We start from the raw sequence: 20,925 nt of genomic DNA, 5'->3' as shown, positions 1-20,925 counted from the left end.
ACGAATCAAATAGTCTATGCATGAAAAAATCGTAAGGATTCTAATCCTATGATATGAAATTCCTCTGAATCAAAAGAGCCCTAAGTGGATTCCAACATTTCTATGAAACATATGTTGTACAAGGAAATTCTTTGAAAAAATTCCTATAAAATTTAAAACAATGAATAAATCGATTAACATAGGAAAAAATTCTACTACAAGAATCCTTTGAATTGAAGACGCCCTTATCCATGTCGAGGATATTACGATTGCAGAGAACCAAGTCAACAACCATACCCATTTAACAAAATTATAATCCAACCAAAATGCGAAATAGGCCGAACATTTTTTTACAAATACTAGTAGTATAAGGATAGGCTCCTTGGAACAACCAACGACCAAACTCCAACGCAAAATCACTTCCCCTCCTCCCCTTCCCGAAGCGGCGGCCTCCTCGCCCCTCCGGCGACCCTTCTCCGACCTCTCTGGCGGGGAAGGCTCGGCGTTTCTTGGCTTCCCGGCGGAGAGATCCCGCCTCTCTTGTCCTCCGTCCGCAAGATCACGGTATTACGGCCTGGAAAGAACCCCAAGAAACAAACCGCGATCTCTGGAGGCCAGTCCCGAGCTACCGGCGGTTGATTCGCGGTCGATGCGATCGCTTGACGTGGCGGGGGCGGAGAGGTCGGATCAGTACAACCGCAAGAAGCCGCGCCGCGAGACGGAGATGCCCCTAGCCGGCTCCATCGTCGCCGGTAGCAGCGGTGACTGCGGAGGCATTGAGGAATCCGGTGGGTGTCTCAGCATGCGGGTGGAGGATATCGTGCAGCACCCCCTGCCTGGCTACGGGGCGCCGGTGGCGCTCAGCTTTAGCCCCGACGACCGGCGAGTGGCGTTCTTGTACAGCCCCGACGGAACGCTCCACCGCAAGGTGTTCACCTTCGACCCCGCCAAGGGCCGCCAGGAGCTACTCTTCGCTCCCCCTGACGGCGGTGGGCTCGAGGAGGGCAATTTATCCGCCGAGGAGCGGCTACGCCGCGAGCGTTCCCGGGAGCGTGGCCTTGGGGTCACTCGGTACGAGTGGCGTGCCCGTCGCTCTGGCGGCCCCTCTTCTCGTGCGGGCATTGTCGTGCCTCTCCCCTCAGGGGTTCGTAATTTCCCTTCCAACCTTCTGCTATTTGTTCAGTGCATGAACGCGTTGCCTCATTGAATCTGATTGAATTTGGTAGCTTTACTTTGTGCATTGTATTACTACTTCCGGTCCCGAGGTCAATAGTTCTTTCTCGCTAGGGGTCGATAGTTTGATTTGCCTTGCTATACATATGATAAAACATTGATATGATGAATATATGATGCATGTTAGGAGATGAGAATCACAACCGACCCACTTGGCAGGAGAGGAAAACTCACTACCATATAGAAATTGTGCCAAGTTATCGTACATAGAGTAGTTCTTGCTGACATCTTGTTTGCGTATGAGGGAAAATGTTGTATTGCCTTGTTCAATATTGTTAAAAACCTGCCTATGATGGGATTGGAATAGAACACAGAACAAGAAAAAGTGATGTGAGGTGTGGAAGAAGAATTTGGAGAGGAAGCAGATAATTGGGGAGAATTCACTTTTATTTTCTCCAGTGATAATCTGTCACATCACATCAGTGCCTTGGCTGTATAGCCATTCCCTCACTCTATCTCACTTGCAAGTATAAAATTAGCCAGTCCAGCGTGCAGTCTTTCCTGATATGCTACTTGGCGCTAATCACCCTGTCGTCTCATGCCATGTCTTCTGATGCCAGTCCAGGCTTGACAGATATGTTTTTAACCAACTGTACAAAAAATGGATTGAATGTTATTAATCCTGCAGTTGCATCTATCAGAATTCATATGTCCTTTTTAGATCAATATTTAGGATGAAAAAATCCCTTCATAATAACACCGATGATTCATCACACTAACATGATAACACCACATGTTCAACATGTGTTTTGTAGATTGTAGGTAGTATCTTTCATACCGGATAGTATGTAGCTGTTGTATGTAGCATATAAGAATATTTCAGTAGTGTATATACTACTTATTTGGTAATCTGTGTTAGAATCAGACTAGAAGGAGCTGAACACAGGAGTGTTATTTTCTGAAGCTGTAGCTTGTATTGTTGCCCTGAAGAGCTATGTATAGCACGTAGCAAGTTGGTTGCTAAACCGACCATGCCGCTGGAGCAGCTGGCAGTATCAGGCAAAAGTCAGATTGACTAGCTCCCCCCCCCCCCCCCCCCCTCCCCAAGCACTACACACACACCAAAAAAATCCCTGTATGTTTCCTTGACAATTCGAATCCTTACACTAAGCTTATCAAAGCGAGCTTGCCCCTAATGCCTTTGGTAGTTTGTCTGTGAGCTAGTCTTTGGTGCTGACAAAATAAGTAGGGATGCTCTAATTCTCGAAGCCATGTGTCGCCGAGGAGCTTGCGTACCACCTGAGGAACAGGGGCGTTGCTGAGCACGTTATCAATGCCTCGGTAGCGCAGTGGTGTGTCGTCATGAGACACGTCATTGGGCGGCGATGACACGAACTCAGGTTGTGTGTACAACGTTGGGCTTGGTGTCGCCGGCAGCAATGCTGGAGATGGCTGTGGAGCAGGGGATGGTGCAGGAACAGGAGAAGGTGCCCCCCCCCCCCCCCCCCCGCAGCTGTACTTGGTGCGGCAAGAGCAACTTGCTTGGTCTTTGTGATGATGAAGTCGCTGCAGAGATGATCTGAGTTGCTAGCCTCCCAATCCAGCTCGCCTCTTCATCAAGGATGGCATCGCAGGTTACGTTCATCTGAGTTGGCTTGATGTATACCAGAGATCGAAAGGTGCGACGATGATGGACAGTGGGCTTTCTCCCGTGCCACCCCTCAAATGGCATCAATCTGGGCAGCCTTCCGGTCGGTGCTCGATTCAGCAGAAAAACTGCAACTGTAACCGCCTCCCCCCAAAGGAAAATGAAATATTTCATTGCAAATCAAACTATCGACCCCTCGCGTGAAAGAACTATTGACCTCAGGACTGGAAGTAGTAATACAATGCACAAAGTTTAAAATATACTAAACACTATAGGGCTCACTTGCAATTTTTTCTCCGAGTTCACTTTGGAATATCTTAGAAATTCTATACGACCATACTCAAAATGATATGGTAGTCATACCACATTATAGTATATGAGATGCAGATGTAAGTACTCTGACGTGTAGAGTGAGTGTGTGTGTGTGTGTGTCTCCCCCCGGACGTGTAGGAGTATATTTAGGAAAATGATTCTATACTCTTAGGAGTATGTGGTCCCACTCATAGACAACATTTGTCTCCTCTGCAGTATTATTGTGAAATACGGCTCCTAATTATTGTGTAACCATTGTTTAATGATTCTGTCTTCTTACATGAGTACTCTCTGGTTCTTGAATTTTTTCAGTTTTTTTTCCTTGCTAGTCATTTTATCCAATTCTAATTTTGTTTTACTAGGTAGCTGCTGTCTTATGATTCTAATAGTAATTTTATTTTTGGTCTAAAGAATGAAACTTGGGAACTATGCTGTTTCTTTTTCATTTATGGTTACTTTAGTGCTAACATGCATATATCATGTATATACTTGTATTGATAGGGGGTATGATATTTCTGAAAATACTTGTACAACTTTGAAGACACTAGATTTCACAAGAGATGTATAACTAGCTTTTCCTTTTTCAATAGGTTTACTTTCAGGACCTGTCTGGCTCTGAACCAGTACTCAAGCTACAAAGTTCTTCCACATCACCAATTATTGACCCACATCTATCTCCAGATGGGACCATGATTGCATATGTCAGGGATGATGAACTGCAGTGCAAGACATATAACTTTGGTTTTGATGATGGCGAAACTAGGCAATTGACCTATGGTGCAAGAGAAAGTGGAAAGGTAGTTCCTTGCTGTTCTGTTGCAAATAGTATTTTAATAGGAGCATGTTTGCTGTTGCTGTGTGTTACCATGTCCAGTTTTGTTCAGCAGGCAGCAGAATGTTACTCCCTCCGTTTTTATTTACTCTACATATTAGCTTTGACGGAACTCAAACATTGTAAAGTTTGACCAAGTTTATAGAGAACAATATGAACATTTACAATAACATATCTATATGATGTGAAAATATATTCAGTGATGAATCTAATGGTATTGATTTGGTATTGTATAAGCTAGTATTGTGGTCAGATGTTCCGTGTCAGTCTCTTGTTAGCAAGACATTCTTAATCCAGTTTAACTTTTGGCCCGCCACAAAAATAGGCTAAATCCAGGGCCAAACAGCTCGCTTATGTTTGGACTTAACTGGTAACTAGCAAACTTAATTCATGTTCTTAACCTGCTAAAGAGTGTTCACCCCCTTCCACCAATAATTCATCGTCATCAATCATTGATGAATGTAACTGTACATCATGCATGTTCTTTTGCTAACGGTATTATTACAACTGTATATGCTTGGTAAGTGTTGAAAAACTCCAAATCTAACATTTGTATTTGTTCTCTCTTTTCAGGTCCATGGACTTGCTGAGTATATTGCTCAGGTACTAGAGGGTGGTCCATTAGCATTAATATGAAATTTGTTTTGGTGACTGCTATCTAATACTTTGCATTACTCAATTTAGGAAGAGATGGAAAGGAAGATGGGATTCTGGTGGTCTCCTGATAGTAAACACCTTGCATTTACTGAAGTAGATTCATCTGCCATTCCACTATACAGAATTATGCATCAGGGCAAAAGTTCTGTTGGTCTAGATGCTCAAGAAGATCATGCTTATCCCTTTGCGGGAGCAGCTAATGTTAAAGTGCGCCTTGGAGTTGTTTCTTCCGGTGGAGGAGAGGTAACTTGGATGGATCTCCTTTGTGGAGAACCAAATGGAGCACATGGTGATGAAGAATATCTAGCTAGGGTTAACTGGATGCATCATAATGCTCTTGCTGTTCAAGTTCTCAATAGAGCTCACACAAAACTTAAGCTACTTAAGTTTGATATTGCCACCGGTAAAAGGGAAGTCTTACTTGAAGAAGAGCATGATATATGGATAACATTACATGATTGTTTCACTCCTCTAGACAATGGAGTGAGTAGTAAACATCCAGGTGGGTTTATTTGGGCCAGTGAGAAGACAGGATTTAGACACTTGTATCTTCATGACAAGAATGGTGAGTGCTTAGGCCCAATCACGCAAGGTGACTGGTTGGTCGACCAAATTGCTGGTGTGAATGAGAGTTCTGGACTTATATATTTTACTGGAACACTGGATGGACCATTGGAGACAAATCTGTACTGCACCAACCTCTTTCCTGATTGGAGCCGTCCATTACAAGCCCCTAAGAGGTTGACTCGTGGAACTGGACGGCATTCAGTAATTCTTGACCATCAGTTGCTAAGGTTTATTGATGTGTATGACTCAGTAAAATCACCACCTGTGATCCTGTTGTGTTCTTTGCTTGATGGAAGTGTAATAATGCCTCTGTATGAGCAGCCACTAACAGTTCAGCCACTTAAAAAGTTTCAGCAGCTGTCTCCAGAGATGGTCCAGTTTACAGGAAAGGATGGGACTTCATTTTATGGAACTCTCTATCTTCCTGATGAGAAGAAATATGGACCGCCTCCCTACAGAACACTTGTTAATGTTTATGGTGGTCCCAGTGTCCAGCTCGTTAGTGATTCATGGATTAGCACTGTTGACATGAGGGCTCAGTATCTGCGAAGTAAGGGAATATTAGTCTGGAAGGTAAACATCATTATTATTAGTATTATTTCGTTCAACAAGGTTTTGTTAGGTAGCATTTCTTTACAACAGCAACAACAGAGACTTTTGTCCCAAGCAATTTGCGTAGGCTAGATATGAAACCCAACATAAACCCACGAAACCCATAAAAGAAGTGATCAAGTACAAGCAAACAAAGTGAAGGAAGTTTTTAGGGAATCTGCTAGATTTATTTTTAGAATGCCAACCTTTTCTAGCACATTTGTATATAAAAGTAAAATTATTGATGCTAGTGGTTGATCTTCAAACAGGGTGATGGCTTAAATCCGGAATCCTGTTATTATGCACCTGCTGTGTTTGTTGTGCTCCTAACAATTACAAACCATGGAATAATAAGAACATAATGTCATTACATAATTGGATAGATGCATATAGCTTGCATCCCAGGCATGACCTATATCTATCACTGGTCTCATGACAATATATATTCTGGCAGATGGACAACCGGGGATCTGCACGGCGAGGTTTGCATTTTGAGGGACAGCTTAAGTACAACATTGGTCATGTCGATGCTGAGGATCAACTAGCTGGTACTGAGTGGTTAATAAAGCAAGGCCTTGCGAAGCCTGGACATATTGGTCTGTATGGCTGGAGTTATGGTGGTTTTCTCTCGGCAATGTGCCTATCAAGGTTTTCCGACACATTCTGCTGCGCCGTGTCTGGTGCCCCAGTGACTGCATGGGACGGGTACGATACCTTTTACACAGAGAAGTACCTGGGTCTGCCCTCAGAGCATAGTGATGCTTACGAGTACGGGTCAATCATGCACCATGTGAAGAATCTCAGGGGGAAGCTGCTCCTCATCCACGGGATGATTGACGAGAACGTGCATTTCAGGCACACGGCTAGGCTCATCAACAGTTTGATGGCGGAACGCAAGTCGTACGAGATTCTCCTCTTCCCTGACGAGAGGCACATGCCACGCCAGCTAGACGACCGGATCTATATGGAGGAGAGGATCTGGGATTTTGTGGAGAGAAGCCTATGAGAGTGGGAGAAAATTCATCTGTAGAAATCTGCTGTTGCCCTGTGTAACTTTAACGTGGATAGTTGGTATGATATCGTGGACTTCATTTCATTTCCCATCATCTGTATTTATCCGCAAGCGCAGGGACATGCATGATTCTTGTCTGCGATAAGGACCGTAATGGTCAGCTGCTCTGGTTGCAGAGTGAATAATCCAATTTTTTTCATGTGATGTTGGAACTTCAACACCAGGTGAGAATGTTATTTGGTCTTGCTACCTTGTGGTGTCTTTCTTTCGGCTGTAGCCTTCTTTGCTACTGTGCGTTCCATTGGAACACAGTGTGTGGGCTCACAGAATCACACTAGCGTGATTCACTGCGGCGTCTCCTCCCTGGGCTATGCTGTTATGTCCCTGATCGGAGGAGAAGAGGGAGATAGCCTAGCGGCAGGGGTCAGGGATTTGGGGAAGAACAGAGAGGCTGGGAGAAGAGATAGCCTAGCGGCAGGGGTAAGGGATTTGGGGAAGAATAGAGGGGAGCAGGTAGAAAGCAGAGGAGGACGAAGATCGTTCTCTTTTCTTCCTTTTTGCAATTGCGTATCATTTTAGAAAAGCATGAGTTAGATTACATGGTTGACGACTAGCTAGGCACGCACGGAGGCGCATTTAGGGTGGAGTGAGCAGAAGACATAAGGGGAAGTTTGTTGCAGTATACGTGGATTGCACTAGCCCTTTCCATTAGTTCGGATTTTTGGTTACGTTGGCTAGTGCATGAAGCTTAACATGGTATCATAGTTAAGGTCTTGAGTTCAAGTCCTGTCTTTCGCAATTTATCTAAAAAATTGTTGATGCCCCTTTTGTGTCCACGTATAGGCCTTTTGAGTCATACGTGAGTTTCGCGCGCCATCGCTTTACACGTGTTGACTTGTCTTCCCCGTAACACGTGAGAGGGGGTGTTATAGTATATGTGGATTGCACTAGCCCTTTCCATTAGTTCGGACTTTTGGTTGCATTGGCTAGTGTATGAAGTTTAACAAAATTCATTCACTGTAGTCACTTTGATCACAAATATGCTTCAATAAAGAGTTTTGATTATCGAGCTCAAGATGCACCTTCATTGCACCAAGCCAAACACTCAAATATAGTGGCCTCGGACACTGCCCTTCCGTTTGAGGAGTTGGTGTTCTTGGATCTCCACTTGACATATTAGACTTTAAAGTCAATTATATGTTACATATGTGGAAAAGCACTCAATCCTTTTTTTTCATTTTTGATCTTGCAATTGCGAGTGCATACCACTCTATGATCACACAAGAACGAGCATGGAGCCTCTTTGAAAATCTTGCTCAAGATACTACTTGCTAAAATATTCAAGGTGAACATTGATCCGTCGAGGACAAACAATCGCGAAAGCACGAACACGACATCGAGATTTGTTAACGAGGTTCATAAACATGACTATGGGTGCTCCTCCTCATGTACTAAATTGTCTTTCGAATACAAAAACCCAAGCACCATAGCTTCAAACCTCTCATCTACACCATGAACAACTGTCAGCTCCTATAGAATGATTTATGTAGCCTCTTCAAAAATATTGCTCATGACAGGTGAAGGTTGATCCGTCGAACACAAACAATCACAGAAGCATGAGTACGGAATCGAGATTTGTGAGCAAGGTTCACCAACATGGCTACATCCTCGGGGCATGACTATGGGGGCTTGTCCTCATATATTAAATCGTCTTCCAAGCACAAAAACCCAAGCACCATAGTTTCGGGGCTTCTTCCCATATATTAAATTGTCTTTCAAACACAAAAACCCAAGCACTATAGCTTCAAACCTCTTATCTACACCATGAACAACTGTCAGCTCCTATACAATAATTTATGTAGCCTCTTCAAGAATATTGCTCATGACAGGCGAAGGTTGATCCGTCGAAGACAAACAATCACAGAAGCACGGGCACGACATCAAGATTTGTTAGCAAGGTTCGCCAACATGGCTACATCCTCGGGGCATGGCTACGGAGGCTTGTCCCCATATAATAAATCGTCTTTCAAGCACAAAAACCCAAGCACCATAGTTTCGGGGCTTCTTCCCATATATTAAATTGTCTTTCAAACACAAAAACCCAAGCACCATAGCTTCAAACCTCTCATCTACACCATGAACAACTGTCAGCTCCTATAGAATAATTTATGTAGCCTCTTCAAAAATATTGCTCATGAGAGGCGAAGGTTGATCCGTCGAAGACAAACAATCACAGAAGCACGAGCACGGCATCAAGATTTGTTAGCAAGGTTCGCCAACATGGCTACATCCTCGGGGCATGACTGCGGGGGCTTGTCCCCATATATTAAATCGTCTTCCAAGCACAAAAACCCAAGCACCATAGTTTCGGACCTCCCGTCTACACAATAAACGACTGCCAATTCGTCTAGAGTAATTTATGTGGCCTCTTCGAAACTTTTGCTCATGATACTATTACCTTTGTCCTGGATTATTGGCCATTAGTATTTTGACCATGGATTGAATTAACAAAATGTTAATGCATGTCATAAAAAATTATATAAATGGAAACTATGTTTAAATACGAATCCAACAATGTAATTTTTTATGACATGCATTAACATTTTGTTAGTTAAATCTATGATCAAATTTTGGCACAAAATACGAAGAGAACCAGTAAATCAGGACGGAGCTAGTACTTAGATTTCATGGCAAACGTTGATCCGCCGAGGACAAGCAATCACATCAGTATGAGCATGACATCGAGAATTGTTAACAAGGTTTACCTACATGACTATATCCTTAGGACGTGACTATGGACGCTCCTCCCATGTACTAAATCATCTTCTGAACACAAAAACCCAAGCAACATAGCTTCGGACTTCTCCTCTACATCATGAACAACCGTCAACTCCTCTAAAATAATTTAAGTGGCCTCTTAGAAAATCTTTCTCATGATACTTGGTACTCCCTCCGTTTCTTTTTACTTCGCATATAAGATTTGGTCAAAGTCAAACTACACAAAGTTTGACCAAATTTATATAAAAAAATATGAACATCTACAATACTAAAACTATATAGTATGAAAATACGTTTCATGGTGCATCTGATAATATTGATTTCATATTGTGAATGTTTATATTTTTTTAATATAAAATTAGTCAAACTCTACAAATCTTGACTTTGACCAAACCTTATATGCGGACTAAAAAAACGAAGGGAGTACTATAATATTTTAGGGAGAACACCGTCCTGGACAACCAATCGCACAAGCACCAACATGAGATTTGTTAATGAGGTTCGCACCCTCAGGGCAGGATATACAATCAGGTACGTCCAAGTGCCTATATCACAAGTCCCAACAGCGTCAGCGGCTTCCAATCAAGAAAACCAACAATGTTCATTAGCCTCTGTGTAGACCGTCGACTACGCACATATGCAGAGGTAGCTAATTAATCAGGTGTAATAGGCTAGTGTGCTATTTAATCCCAAAAGAAGAACGCCAAACCACGTCCCATAACCCAACATGACGGTCTCAAAAAGCAATCCATCAACATGACCCAGGACCCAACATGATCGATATCGTGTCTCAAATTCAGGCCATATATCCTTCCCGATTAATAAACCAGGAATGTCGAGAACCAAGGATCCACAGAAACAATGTTAGAAACGGATGACATACATGCTATTCCGTGATCCAAATGTACGGGCGGGCGTCTCCCGATTGGATTCAGGTTCGATCAGGATGGGTCATGCCCCATATCGCCGCCGTTTGCGTTTGACGCGGCTCTTGTCCTTGTAGTACTCTTGGCCGTTGAGCAGAAGCGGAACCGTGTAGTGCCCGCCGTTCTCCCCCACGCCGGTGACGCTAGTATCGCCATGGTAGAGAGCACCATCGTCGGCTTGCGGGTCAGGGCCTGGCTGCACTGGCGCTGGTGAAACCCGTTGATGTTCGGCAGCGGTGGCTGCGGCTGCGACGGCCAGCACCTTGTGAGGGCCCTGCTGAGCAAACGCCTGGAGAAGAAGAAGAACCAACACCTTCAGTTAACGGATCCCCAAATCACTAAATCAGGGACGAATTCGCCCCCAAAAGTTCGCCCAACGCACGCACGCACGCAACGCGTCGATCCTTACTCACCTCCGGGTCGGCCGGCTGTCGCTTCCTCTGCTCCCTGGCGGCGACGATCAATCCGATGCGGGTGAGCACCGTGCTCAAGAGCGGCGGCGAGGTGATCTGGTACTCGCTCATGACCCAGCCGCTGGGGGCCTTGTCGCCCGCGCGCTTGTAGGTGAGGTCGTACCTCCTGTAGCTAATGTCCACCTCGCCGGCGCGGGCGCCATCGCAGAACAGGGTGACGGTCCCGACCCTGCCATTCTGGCCTTGCCACGTGCCGCCGCCCTTGCCGGGCACGACGCGCGTGACGCGGCCCCCGTTCCTGGGAGGCCCGAAGAAGAAGGCCTGGTCGCTGGTCCCGTGGTTGTGCTTCTCCATGAGGTCCCACGGCGGGATGCTCATGGGGTCGTCGTCGATCACGGCGTGCTCGCGGCCGTGGGGCTCGTCGAGGCCGACCGCGCGGGGGAGGAGGTAGGAGGCGACGATGTCGGCGTCGGTGGGGTCGAACTTGAACGCCGCCGCCATGTCGCGGCCGAAGCCGAACCGCGAGGCTTCCATGCCCTCCGCACCGCTCTGCTCTGCTCCGCAAACGAATGGTTCCTTGGTTCCCGTGCCCGTGCCGGTGTGATTTGGCAAAGGCGCACAGCTAATATGAGCCGATCGAATCGCCGACTCGACCACTACTTGAGAGCCCAGATTACTTGGGAGCCAAGAAGTCACTCATTTAAGCTTTTTTTTTTGCGGGTGTACTCATTTAAGCTTTGCTATGCCATTCTCTTCAGGTTATTAGTTGGGGGCAGCAAGGCGTAGACCGGCGGATAGATCCGCCACCTCACAAGCCATCGGATCTGACACGACCGATCAGCCAAACGTTCATCTACTTTGCAACGGATGTTTTGTTGCGAAGACATTCCCAACAGAGGTTATGTTATGTTTTTTGTAACATAGGTTGACAGGTTGTGTTGTGAGATTATTATTTTGCAATATGGGTCATATTGCAGATTTTTTTAGCAACATGGGTCGTGTTGCATGATTTTCTTGCAACATAGGCTGTGTCGCAGGATCCAGCCTTTGCGGGTTAGTCGGTTTGTAACAAAGGGCTATTTGCAGAACCTCTTTCTGAAACAATGAACCAGTTGTACAACATTGATATGGAAAATTTGGCTCCGACCGGATGATTAAAAGTCCATCCGACGGACATGGAGGCGGCGGGTGTTCACATAAGATCGGTCAGTTGAAGAGAATCATTTCCCTTATCAGTCGTGACTTCTTTTCGCTATATATCATTCAGGATACCACTCTGACTAATTTATGTTCTATAGTAAGTACTGTAATTGCTTCGTGGCCGTTTACCAAGTTGAAGGAATTAGATCCACTCATGTGCGCCATAGGATACAGAGTTGAAAATTGTGTTCAGGATTCAACACCAAATCTGCTGAACAATGACCCTCTGACCAAGATCAGCGACGCTTGCAGGCTACTCCCTCCGTCCCATAATATAAAAACATTTTTACACTATTTACACTACACTGGTGTAAAAACGCTCTTATATTATGGGATGAAGGGGTAAGAAACTAAGAATACAGTGGTAATTCAAAATTTGGAAATAGTTCTTGCTGCAGAAGGCTGCTTCATGCTCTCAAGTACATAATCCGTGACGAAAATATTGTTCCAAGAGAAAGGATGTTACAGACATGCGCATTATTAGGAGGCAGGCAAGCTGTACACCGCACTTCATCAGTACGCTGACTGAGGCCGATGCGCTGCCATGTGAGCACTTTCCAACCTACAGTTCATCTTTAGGTGCGTCTAAGCAGTCCTCATCCCAGACGAAGGGGAACTTCAACTTCGCCGCTGTGTGAGGCATACTCCAATCTTCATACAAAAATCTACAACAAGCAACATTTCAGATATCAAAAAACACTAGAGTAGTATTTGACATCCACAGATGCAATGTTCATATCGAACTAACATGTCAAATGTGTGACAACTGGACACAACATCAGAGGAAGATTCGTGGAGGACCTGTCGAGCGATCTGTGACAGTGTTTCATGTTCATTTCAAATTACGGGTATTTACTTTGTAAGATTTGGAAATTAAGTCATCGATGTTTTGTTGTACTTATGAGGACGTATGAAAAGGTTCTTGGTACTTAGATTGTGTTCGAACTTCAAATGTTGGATTTTAAAGGAAGAAAATTGTCCAAAATAAAACACTATGCCATTTTCCCACCTTTGAAACTGTTTTTTTTCAGTACTGAACAAGCAGCGGTTTGGGGATAAAGTTGGTTTTGGCAACATGTGTGTATAGCACCCAACACAAGTTACTCCACAGTGATGGGTATGAGCAAATCAATTCAGTTTATGTTGTCAACTACTACAGGATAAGACATTCAAGCAAGGTATACATACATCTTCACAGGTGGGCGCGATATGATCACAAGCACCTGTAAATCTTCATGTTCATCAGAATTCCAAACCTGCAATCAAAAGGAGCATGGTGTAAGCACTAGCATGCAAATGGATTCCCATGCATAATCTTAAAATCTAGCGATGGTTTCATGACTACGAGTGTGCTAAATAATAGCGATAGCCATCCATCATCTTTACCTGGTGTGGATCATTTATAGGAACTGTGAATGTGCTATTCTGAAAGACAGGAATCTCCTGAGGCGTTCCCAGGTACGGCAGTGAGGTCGACCCCAGCAAGAGAGTGCCTCTCCCTTTGAGGACAACAAAGACCTCACACGAGTGTCTGTGGATAGGTGTCCTCTGGCCGGCACTAATTGTTTGGAGCCACACCTCCACCTAGAGGAAAGCATTTCACATAATAAACAAGAAAGAACAGCTCCATCTTAGATCGGCACATTTTCCAATACAGATGAACCAAAGAAACCATGTATATACATGAGTACATGCAAGTAAAGGTCTGCATAAATTCATAGCAACACGAAATGGGAGAAACTCAAGTACAGTCTGGTTCCTGGATTGATTGCTTACCTCCTTCATGCCGTGAGCTAGCGCACCGGCAACGGTTATATGCGAGAATCCTCCAATTCCATAGTTGCTCTGGTGCATTTTGTTTATATCTTTCACGACTGAATTGTCTGGATAAGACGGTAGATATAGTTAGCACTTGGTAGAACTGAGATCAGTAACTCAGTTTGGCTGCATACACTAGAAAGACTTGCTAGAACAGAGATTAGCTTGGGTAGGTAGATACACTAGATGACTAGAACTCGATGCATTTAGTTAGCAGTTGCTAGAACTGAACTGACTGTTATCCAGTGCTCCGGTGTACTTGCTAGACAAAGGTACCGTAAGACACTTAGATCTGGTGCTGAACTGGCTCGAACTGACTAATATCTCATTGCTATCTTAAGCTCATAGCTAACCTTCAAAATTACTCGGAACTTAGATCAGTTTGTAAATTTTAAATATGATCTTGGCTAATACGAGTAAATGTGAAGTGTCGACGAGAACGGGAGTTCCAAGAACTGCAGAAGTAAACTGAAAGGGGAAAGGGAAACCTCGGGGGCAGGAAGGCTCGGCTACTGGGAGTAAGGCGGCCGCGGCGGCGAGGAGCAGCGCGAGGAGGAGGGCGCCGCGGCGGCCGGCGCCGGCGAAGCGGGGCCCACGGACGGACGCAGCTGTTGTGTGTCCACTCGCCATCTTTCTAGCGCTTTCTTTCTCACGTGTGAATCAGACTACTATGTTAGTTGGGAGAACCCTTCTAGCGCTTTCTTTCTCACGTGTCTCTTCGGTTTTTTCGCACCTTGTCGCCGATTGTGAATCAGATTACTATGTTAGTTGGGAGAACCCTTTTTAGAGCTCAGCCAATCTCGGCCGTCGGATCGGTTTTTTGATGCGTTGTGGACCGTCGGATCTCACTCCTGGAAGACCTTGGCCGCTGCTACAATGAATAGTGACGCTCCAGCGTGCCACCGCCTGTAAAACTGGATGGCCGCCGAGGGCATTTTTGTCATTTCACACACACACACGTATAAAACGGGGTGGCTCCCATGGAAAAAAAAACCTAGCCGTCGCTCGCGCTCGCGCCGCCCACCTCCTCCCGTTCCTCCAGCCTCGCCTCCCTCTCCCTCCAAACCCTAGAACAGCGCCTGCCTCCTTGCCCCGCCGCCATCATCTCCTTCGTCGAGCCGACGACCCATGGCGCGCCCGTCTGCTCCGCCCGCGCTCGCGTCGCCCCCTCTCCTCTTCCTCGCGCCTCGCCTCTCTCTCCCTCCTAACCCTAACCCACTCCCGCCTCCCTGCCCCGCCGCCGGCCGCCGCCGCTCGCCTGGGCACCCATCCTCGACCTCAAGCTGGGCCAGGCGACGGCCATGGCGTGGATCTCTTGCCCCTCTCTTCGTGCTCTTTTCCCTCGATCTGTCGGGACCACCCTCCTCCTCCCGTCCTCTCCCATGCCCACCCTCCTCCTCCGCGTCCTCTCGTTCTCCTCTCCGGCGGTCGGCGACGAGGCGTCGGAACTGACGGAGCAGCGGGGCCGTCGAGCGAGGGCACGAGCAGGGTACAGACCCTAGCCGTGCGTGTGCATAAGGTCGAGCACGACAGCGATGATGGGCGCCGTCGCCATCGGCCGGAGTAGCACATGCTCACGCCGCTGCTCCGTAGGGTTCATCATCGTGTTGCCATCGTCCTTGTTTTTTGCGTGCACGCAGGTAATGCATCGGTTTCCTCTCTCTCACAGACCTCCATACACACATGGTTCTGATCCCCTTTTCCTGCTGCTCCATACAGGAAACCAACAGTCTTCAATGTAGTGAGAGCTGGATGTGTTGTCCGCCAGCTGAGCGGCAAGCCGTTGATGCAAGTCGTTGTACATGGTGCTGCTATTGTGAGGATCTCATGTCTCTCACTCTTCTGTGTTTATCTCTGTCAATCCCGTTCCCCTTTTTGCTAATCACTCATGCCTGTTAGGTCCACTAAGGTTTTTCTTGGTTTTGTAGTTGTGGATTACTGTTAAGAATGATTACGCTGATTAATTAGGATTTAAATGTGTTGTCCATGATCCAGATGGGTTGATTTTGAGTTATTTGTTTGGGTTAGAATTGTCAAACCATGCATATATTAACATTTAGAGAAAACTGTGCATGTTTTTATTCTGGGTTGTAGTTCAGAGAGCACTTCCATGTCGCCGTGAGTGCTGGGCGCTGCTCTGACATGCTTATTTGTCTCATTTTTCTTTGTTCTTTTTTTCTTGTCTGGTGATCTCTTTTTTCTTTATGTTAGCAGAAATTCTAGCTAGGGCATGAAACAGAAGAAAGCTTGAGACAATCATCATGTGCCTGCTCAAAGGCTTGGTTAACAAAGGTGACAATAAGATGTGTGGACAACTAATTGCCAGGTGGCTAACTTGATGGTTTTATTGCTGTTGCATATGTGTGAGATTTCTTTCCTCACTACCCATGCTGACATAAATATTCTGTTGTTCTATTTCAGATTACACGATCTGCTTTCTTATATTCTCTATGCACAAATTATTTACTTCCTTGAGCTATGATTTTAGACTGTCAATAGTTGATCAATGTGGAGGTAAGAAAGATTGTTTGATGCGTTTAGCTATATCAGTTCATGAGTATTTGCAGCTATGTACACTCAGGTGATCATTCATTGATTCACCCATTTCTTTCTCCTTACAATTAATTCTCTAAATCTTGAGTCCATTGATTGATTTGTTTCCATGAGTTACTATGAGGTATTGTGTGTGAAGGATCTTACTGCCATAGTTTTGTGTATGACACCAAATAAAGTTCACGGCCTTAAATGGAGGGTTAATTAAAGTGGTCCCATGTTACTTAAATTCATATTTGATATCTTATGGTATGTTGCTTCAGCAATTGTGTCATTTGCTTAATTGGCAGATCCGGCCAAGGGTGATTAAGGCGCCAATCACATTTTCATGCATCCTGAGCGAGGAGGAGCGGTGGATCACTCTCGTGATGTTGGCCATGTTGGATGCAACCGGCGATCTGCTCGCGGAAGATGAGCTGGTATTGTGGTTTAGTATGTCATTATAAGCTTAAATTATTTGCTCTGTAATTTCTGTATAGTTCTTGCATAATATTTATTTCTGCTTTCATCTTATTATGTCATTACAATCTAAATGTTCCTTCCCACCTAGCTTGCTAGCTTATTCTTAATACAGCATGTATGCATCTGACTTCCTGATCTTATTTCGACTATATACATCATCTTTTTTATTCTTCAGCTGGAGTTTTTTTAATAACTAAGTAACTAAGTAATAAGCAGTAAAAAAATGGTCATTGACTGAGTGGTCGCTATGCGTTTGGATGGACGCCGATTCTTTGGCGTGCCCAGGCTAGCTCCACATCTCAGTTCAATTCCACGCCAATTATTTGGCGAGAAGCGGGCGGCCGATTGCTTCGCCAATTTTTTGGTGCGCCCGTGATTGGGAGGGTTGGCTCGGGCAGCATCCAAACATGCCATATATATTTATATTCAACCATATGTTTACATCTTTCTGGTGATGCATTTGGTTTCTAAATTGATATTTCAAAAAAAGTGCATTGATCCTTGATGGTGAGAAAAATTTACTACAAGTCCAGTTTCTTTAGTGTTGCAGAAAAAGTTGACTACTGAATACTGATGCATACTAGATACACAACTTACTTGATTCCCATTGCCATATATCAACCTAGCTGAACTAAAGATGACTATTGATGCTTGGGTCGGTCAAGCTTTGCTGGGTAGTGAGTACTGATGCTTTAGGCGGTTACCATGTTTAAAAAAAAATGTTTTCTGGTTGACCTGGCTAACTAATAGTATGTCACGTGTCACTTCAAGAAGTCAGCTCGGGCTTATGATGTTTTGAATGATCCTGGGAAGCTGGGAGGTGGAGGAGTGCAGGATCTATTGGACATCTTTCGGTCATTCTGTGTATAAGATAGCTATTTAATAGTTCTATTCCATGGCTATGGTCATTCTGTGTAGATTTTGTCATATTGGAATTAAAAAATGAACAAAGACAATTGTTTTATGATTGAGGGTTGATTCTCTATGATTTCACATGGATAATTGGATTTTGGGTACATATATACTTTCAGCGATGCCATGATTTTGGTTAATTCCAGGTTATAATTTCAATGATGCTTTATGAGGATCTTCAGATTTGTCCGTGATGGCTTTTCCTTACCAGTAATGCTCTTTTACTTACGTTCTAGATCATGGTCTTCTTATCAAGATCAAAGGATGTTGAAAAGAAAATTCTTAGGTGGATTCGTACACTGTGCGTACATAGGGTAGTACTTTTGATATTTATGGACTACCTTGCTCCTGTCTTGAGTGGTCTATGTGGGCTTGCCCCCCTGTCTGCAGGTGAATTCGGCATTTTACAAACACGACTTTTGTGCTTCCATAATCGATAGTCCTTATTGATTGGGTGAAGAAACTGATTCATGTGTTGTATGGACCTTAGAGAATTATGGATATGGGTGACTACTTGACTCTTGCCTACCTTTTGGATGGTTCGTTTGCGTCAAGTGTGTTGTACTGTCCTTTGAATTTGCAAAATCCGAGACACACTTAGCCATTGCATGCATTGTCCTAGCTGAAACATGACTTAGGACAGGTCATGCGTGGCAAGTTGCCCTTCCTATGTCATGAATCTTGACGCTTTGTATTGATTTGTATGCAAACCAATTATTTGCCTGGCTTGTGTTATATCGTAAATCTTGATGCCTTATACTTAATCCACTGGACCACTCCTGGATACTAATATAGATATTCTGCTTTATATTAAATATTGATGGTTTTTATTGAAGTACTATACTTTGATGATTTGTATTGGATTACATCCTTCCCTGATAAATACCAGACGCTGGATTATTGAATCACTACTTTAGACATGCACTTTGTGTCATTTTGTGGTAATGACTAAATATGTCATGTTTGCCATACTTTTGGTATATCTATGTTGCCTTGCCCTTTGGCTATGTTGTGTTTTTGGTGTGAATTTATTATCCTGGTCTAATCCATTATGAGCAATCACTTTAATTCCCTTTGGATGTGGAGCAGCACTGGATGTGGAGCTGCGCTGGAGCAGCGGAGCGGCGGATTTGCGGCGGCGCCGTCGTCCTCATGTTGTCATCATCCTCACGAGTCCACACATGGTAGGGCGTCTCTTCTCCAGACTCAGCATTTGCAGTATCTTGGAGCATCTTGGACTAGCTTCTTGGAGACTTGCAGTATCATCTTGGAGTAGTTAGAGTACTCCAAAAAGATAGTGGTTAGTGGAGGAAGAGAGTTTCTTCAACATACTCCATCTGAAGATTAGGTGCAGTACTCCTAGCAGTAATTATTGCAGTGTTGCTATAGTTTTGTTAAGTATAGTATTCCTTGCAGTAAATATTCAGAGAAGGTGCTAATTTTGCACATGAAGCTACTGTTAATGGATTAGCTGATCTGGTGTACTGTTATTCAGAGAAGGTGTACAGTTAATTACAGTATTCAGAGTACTGTTAATTTTGGACTAGCTTGTTTCTGTTAATGGAGTAGTTATTCAGAGAAGGTGATCTAGTGCAGTAGCTTGATCTGGTTCAAAAGTTTGATCTGGTGTAGTGATTTTCTAGAGCAGTAGCTAATCTGGTGCAATAGTTATTCAAAAACTTGATCTGGTGCAGCTTCTCTTCTCTTTCTCTTCTCTTCTCTTTTCTGCTTAACAGTAGCAGTGCAGCTCTAGAGGAGTACTCCCTTAACAGTAGCAGTGCAGCTTCTCTTCTCTTCTCTGCTTACAAGAGGAGTATTCCAGTAATTTCAGTAGTTGAGCTCTTCTCTTCTCTGAATACGGTTGTCGAGGTGCAAAATTTTTGGGAGTATAGTATGCTGGAGTAATATGCTGGGAGTACAAAGAATTTTGGCCTAATATATGGAGTACTCTCTTCTCTGGAGCTATGGAGTACTCTAGCAATAGTTGTTGAGGAGTACAAAGAATTTCAGTAAAGGTTCTCCTCTCTTGTCCCCTAGAGCTTCTCTCATCTTCATTTCTCTGTTGGAGTAGCTGTTGAGCACTATCAGTAATTAAAATTTCTCTTCTCTTCTCATCTTGCTTCATTAAACTCTCTCTCTCTCTCTCTCTCTCTCTCTCTCCCCGCTGTCTTTAGGACACCCTCTTCGGTACACATTTCCCTTTAATTAAAATTAACTGCCAACCTTTTCAGTTAACTCAAACATTCATTCTCTTCTCTGAACTATTTGTTATGTAAAACTGCTGATGATGAACTATTGCTGCTATGTCAAACTATTGTTGTTGCCTGCTGCTACTACTGCATTACTGTTTCTGCTGATGTATTCAATTACTACTGCTGGAGTATGTCAAATTGCTGCTGCTATGAAACAATCTGAGTCACATTGCTGCTACTCAATTACTGCTTCTGGTCTTCTCAATTACTCAAGTGATCAATTGATTTTCAGGAGAAGGAGCAGCCGCCATGGAGTACTACAGGAGCGGATCATGCCCAACAGGACCACGCCCAGGACATGGCCGTGGATCAAACTGCTGCACCCTGGGGCTGGTGCTTGTGATGTGCGACGAGGAGAAGCGATTTGAAATCCTGGGAGCAAAGGAGGAAGACGACGATGGGGATAGCGATTCAAAACAGGGATAGCGATGTAAATTCCTTTGTTTTCACCTGGTTGTAACGTTTTCTTCAACAACATATTTTGGAACGGAGGGAGTAGTTTTATGCCGGTATTGAGCACCATTATGTCTCGCTCCTATCACAATTTAATATTTCTCCTTCATTGTATTGTTATCATATATGAATACACATGATAAACCTGGATTACTATCGACTAAGCATTCCCTGCTTGATCAAGATGTTTGGACCGGCACCCGGATTCCGATCTAGTTAATAGTGTTGCAGACATGTGATCCTGGCACTCAGGATGGCCATAGTGGGGTAACATAAAATAGTATCATGCACTTAGAACTCGTAAACATGCTTATGTGGCAGGCAATTAAAAAAAAGAGATGGTTATAGTAACATAGGTAAATACCGTAACATAACAAATATGATGCT

General features: G+C 44.3%; 3 protein-coding genes and 1 long non-coding RNA gene across 7 annotated transcripts; 2 read left to right on the top strand and 2 right to left on the bottom strand.

The window, feature by feature from the left end:
* The first annotated feature begins 369 nt into the window (after positions 1-369).
* LOC123119859 (dipeptidyl aminopeptidase 4) lies at positions 370-7,020 on the top strand. The gene is made up of 5 exons (XM_044539802.1): positions 370-1,123; positions 3,703-3,909; positions 4,518-4,547; positions 4,629-5,741; positions 6,214-7,020. Exons 1-5 carry the CDS (start codon positions 629-631, stop codon positions 6,763-6,765), a joined length of 2,397 nt encoding a protein of 798 aa, XP_044395737.1. The 5' UTR covers positions 370-628; the 3' UTR covers positions 6,766-7,020.
* A 3,286-nt stretch (positions 7,021-10,306) lies between these two features.
* Positions 10,307-11,598, bottom strand: LOC123119857 (uncharacterized). The gene is made up of 2 exons (XM_044539800.1): positions 10,889-11,598; positions 10,307-10,764 (listed from the first exon to the last, which is right to left on the bottom strand). The coding sequence occupies exons 1-2, from the start codon at positions 11,420-11,422 to the stop codon at positions 10,501-10,503; spliced, it is 798 nt and encodes a 265-aa protein (XP_044395735.1). The 5' UTR covers positions 11,423-11,598; the 3' UTR covers positions 10,307-10,500.
* An 855-nt stretch (positions 11,599-12,453) lies between these two features.
* Positions 12,454-14,620, bottom strand: LOC123119858 (auxin-binding protein 4). The gene is made up of 5 exons (XM_044539801.1): positions 14,395-14,620; positions 13,865-13,971; positions 13,475-13,672; positions 13,277-13,344; positions 12,454-12,753 (listed from the first exon to the last, which is right to left on the bottom strand). The coding sequence occupies exons 1-5, from the start codon at positions 14,534-14,536 to the stop codon at positions 12,651-12,653; spliced, it is 618 nt and encodes a 205-aa protein (XP_044395736.1). The 5' UTR covers positions 14,537-14,620; the 3' UTR covers positions 12,454-12,650.
* A 286-nt stretch (positions 14,621-14,906) lies between these two features.
* Positions 14,907-20,717, top strand: LOC123119856 (uncharacterized). 4 transcript variants are annotated; one of them, XR_006459019.1, is made up of 6 exons: positions 14,907-15,546; positions 15,626-15,722; positions 16,121-16,232; positions 16,328-16,878; positions 18,923-19,017; positions 20,318-20,717. It is a non-coding gene; the product is annotated as an uncharacterized lncRNA (long non-coding RNA). The 4 variants fall into 4 exon arrangements; XR_006459020.1 differs by having other exon boundaries at positions 16,118-16,232; XR_006459017.1 differs by having other exon boundaries at positions 16,121-16,878.
* The last annotated feature ends 208 nt before the right edge of the window (positions 20,718-20,925 follow it).

Source organism: Triticum aestivum, chromosome 5D (assembly GCF_018294505.1).
Source record: "Triticum aestivum cultivar Chinese Spring chromosome 5D, IWGSC CS RefSeq v2.1, whole genome shotgun sequence".
In the NCBI taxonomy this organism is placed as follows: Eukaryota; Viridiplantae; Streptophyta; class Magnoliopsida; order Poales; family Poaceae; genus Triticum; species Triticum aestivum.
This window is presented reverse-complemented; position numbering and strand designations above follow the sequence as displayed.